General features: G+C 28.7%; 1 protein-coding gene across 1 annotated transcript in view; it reads left to right on the top strand.

The window, feature by feature from the left end:
* The window catches only part of LOC109243906 (MLO-like protein 6), a 7,309-nt gene that overhangs the window by 2,606 nt on the left and 2,887 nt on the right, over nt 1–1,816 (top strand). Inside the window, exons 7-10 of the mRNA XM_019410918.1 lie at nt 434–508; nt 665–759; nt 866–915; nt 1,338–1,378. Of these exons, the coding sequence (XP_019266463.1) occupies nt 434–508; nt 665–759; nt 866–915; nt 1,338–1,378 (261 nt within the window). The remainder of the gene's footprint in view (nt 1–433; nt 509–664; nt 760–865; nt 916–1,337; nt 1,379–1,816) is intronic.

Here is a 1,816-nt window from a genome sequence, read left to right as displayed (position 1 = left end):
TATATATATATATATATATATATATATATATATATATATATATATATATATATATTCTTCCCTTAAGTTCTTATTCATTCTTTTCTTTGGGTTTTATTGTGTAAACAAAAACTGGAAGATTGAAGAGAGGCCGAGGCATCCCTTTGACTAGGGATAAGGACACTGACCAAAGATACTTGCTCTTTTCTATTTGTATGACTTTTGCAAGATACTTGCTTATTTGACTTTAGATATACACGTAATTTTCATCACAAATTGAAAAAAAGGATCATGTTATATTTTAATTTTTAGTTTAATGTCTGCCATCCAGATTCCTTTTCCGGGATTTCTTTAACAAAAGATGTAAAATATTAGCTTTTCCTATTTAATTTGAAGAAAAGAGTCAAAATAATACACTAACCTTTTTTACTTGTAATTTGCCTTAAATTTGCAGGTTTGTTTCTTTAGGCAATTCGTAAGATCTGTTCCAAAAGTTGATTACTTGACCCTACGACATGGGTTTATCATGGTAAATTCATTTTCACTTGCATACACATATACACATCAATCAATGATTGAATCCATCAAATTTTGATCTTGAAATCGTCTGTAAAATATTATATTCAAAGTCGGTTATACGTATATATTTGTTCGTATAATAGTTTAATTTTGCTGTGATTTCCAGGCGCATTTGGCACCTCAGAGCCACGTAAAGTTTGATTTCCAAAAGTATATCAAGAGGTCACTAGAAGAAGATTTCAAAGTAGTCGTTGGCATCAGGTTTTGAGCATTTCAATATAGTTCCGATTTTTTATTTATTTTTATTTAATTGAATATATTTTAATGCCGACATGAATTAACCTTCAAAATTTTGTGTTTTTGGCAGTCCACCAATTTGGTTCCTTGCTGTGCTGTTCCTACTCTTCAATACTCATGGTAATTAAATACGTACAACTTTAATTGGATTTTTAATCTTTTTTGTGTAGCTAATTATTTATTATATCTTTATGCTTGATTATATTGTTTCCAAATCTTGTAAAAATTCATTTGGTATACCTTCTAACACCTAAGTAGTTGAACAATCGTAGTCTCGACTCTTGAAAAAAAAACACGGATTAAACTAGTTAATGATATTCTAATTTATTAACACTTACCCCTAATGTGAGTTGACCTGATCGATTTTGCTATATGGCTATAGATTAATGTGTTACAACAATCCAATGAAATCGTTCATCTAAGTCAAAAGGAATTTAATTAATGATAAGGGCATAGATTATTCTTATGCAATTAATTTTTTTTCCTGGTTTTATGCAATTAAATTGACTAAAGCATAGTATATCATTGTCATTTGTGGACAGGCTGGTATTCTTATCTGTGGCTACCGTTCATTCCGTTACTTGTAAGTAGTTCCAATCATTTTGTACACATTTTCCATTTGACTTTTGTACCTATTTTATTTGCACACTTTACATCTATCCTTTTCAATTTCTACGTGTGTATTTATTCATTTATTATTTGATTTGGTCAGAAAAAAAAACTAATATATCCAAAAGGGATGGAAATTTATAAAGTGACAAATAAAGAGTTTAAATTTTATACATAGATAGTAGGGGTGTTCATAAAAATCCGAAAAATAGAACCAAACCGAAAATCGAATCAAACCGACCAAACAAACAGATACTTTTTAGGTTTTGTTTGGTTTTGGTTTTGAATTTTTAAAACCGATCAAAATTGGTTTGGTTTTGGTTTTAATAAAAAAATAACCGAAAAAACCCGAACCAAACCGTCTATATAAGTAGCTATTTAAATTTAATATTACACCTATATCTATATATAT

The sequence above is a fragment of the Nicotiana attenuata genome, unplaced genomic scaffold (assembly GCF_001879085.1).
Source record: "Nicotiana attenuata strain UT unplaced genomic scaffold, NIATTr2, whole genome shotgun sequence".
Lineage (NCBI taxonomy): Eukaryota > Viridiplantae > Streptophyta > Magnoliopsida > Solanales > Solanaceae > Nicotiana > Nicotiana attenuata.
The sequence above is the reverse complement of the archived record's forward strand: the minus strand, read 5'-3'. Positions and strand labels throughout refer to the sequence as shown.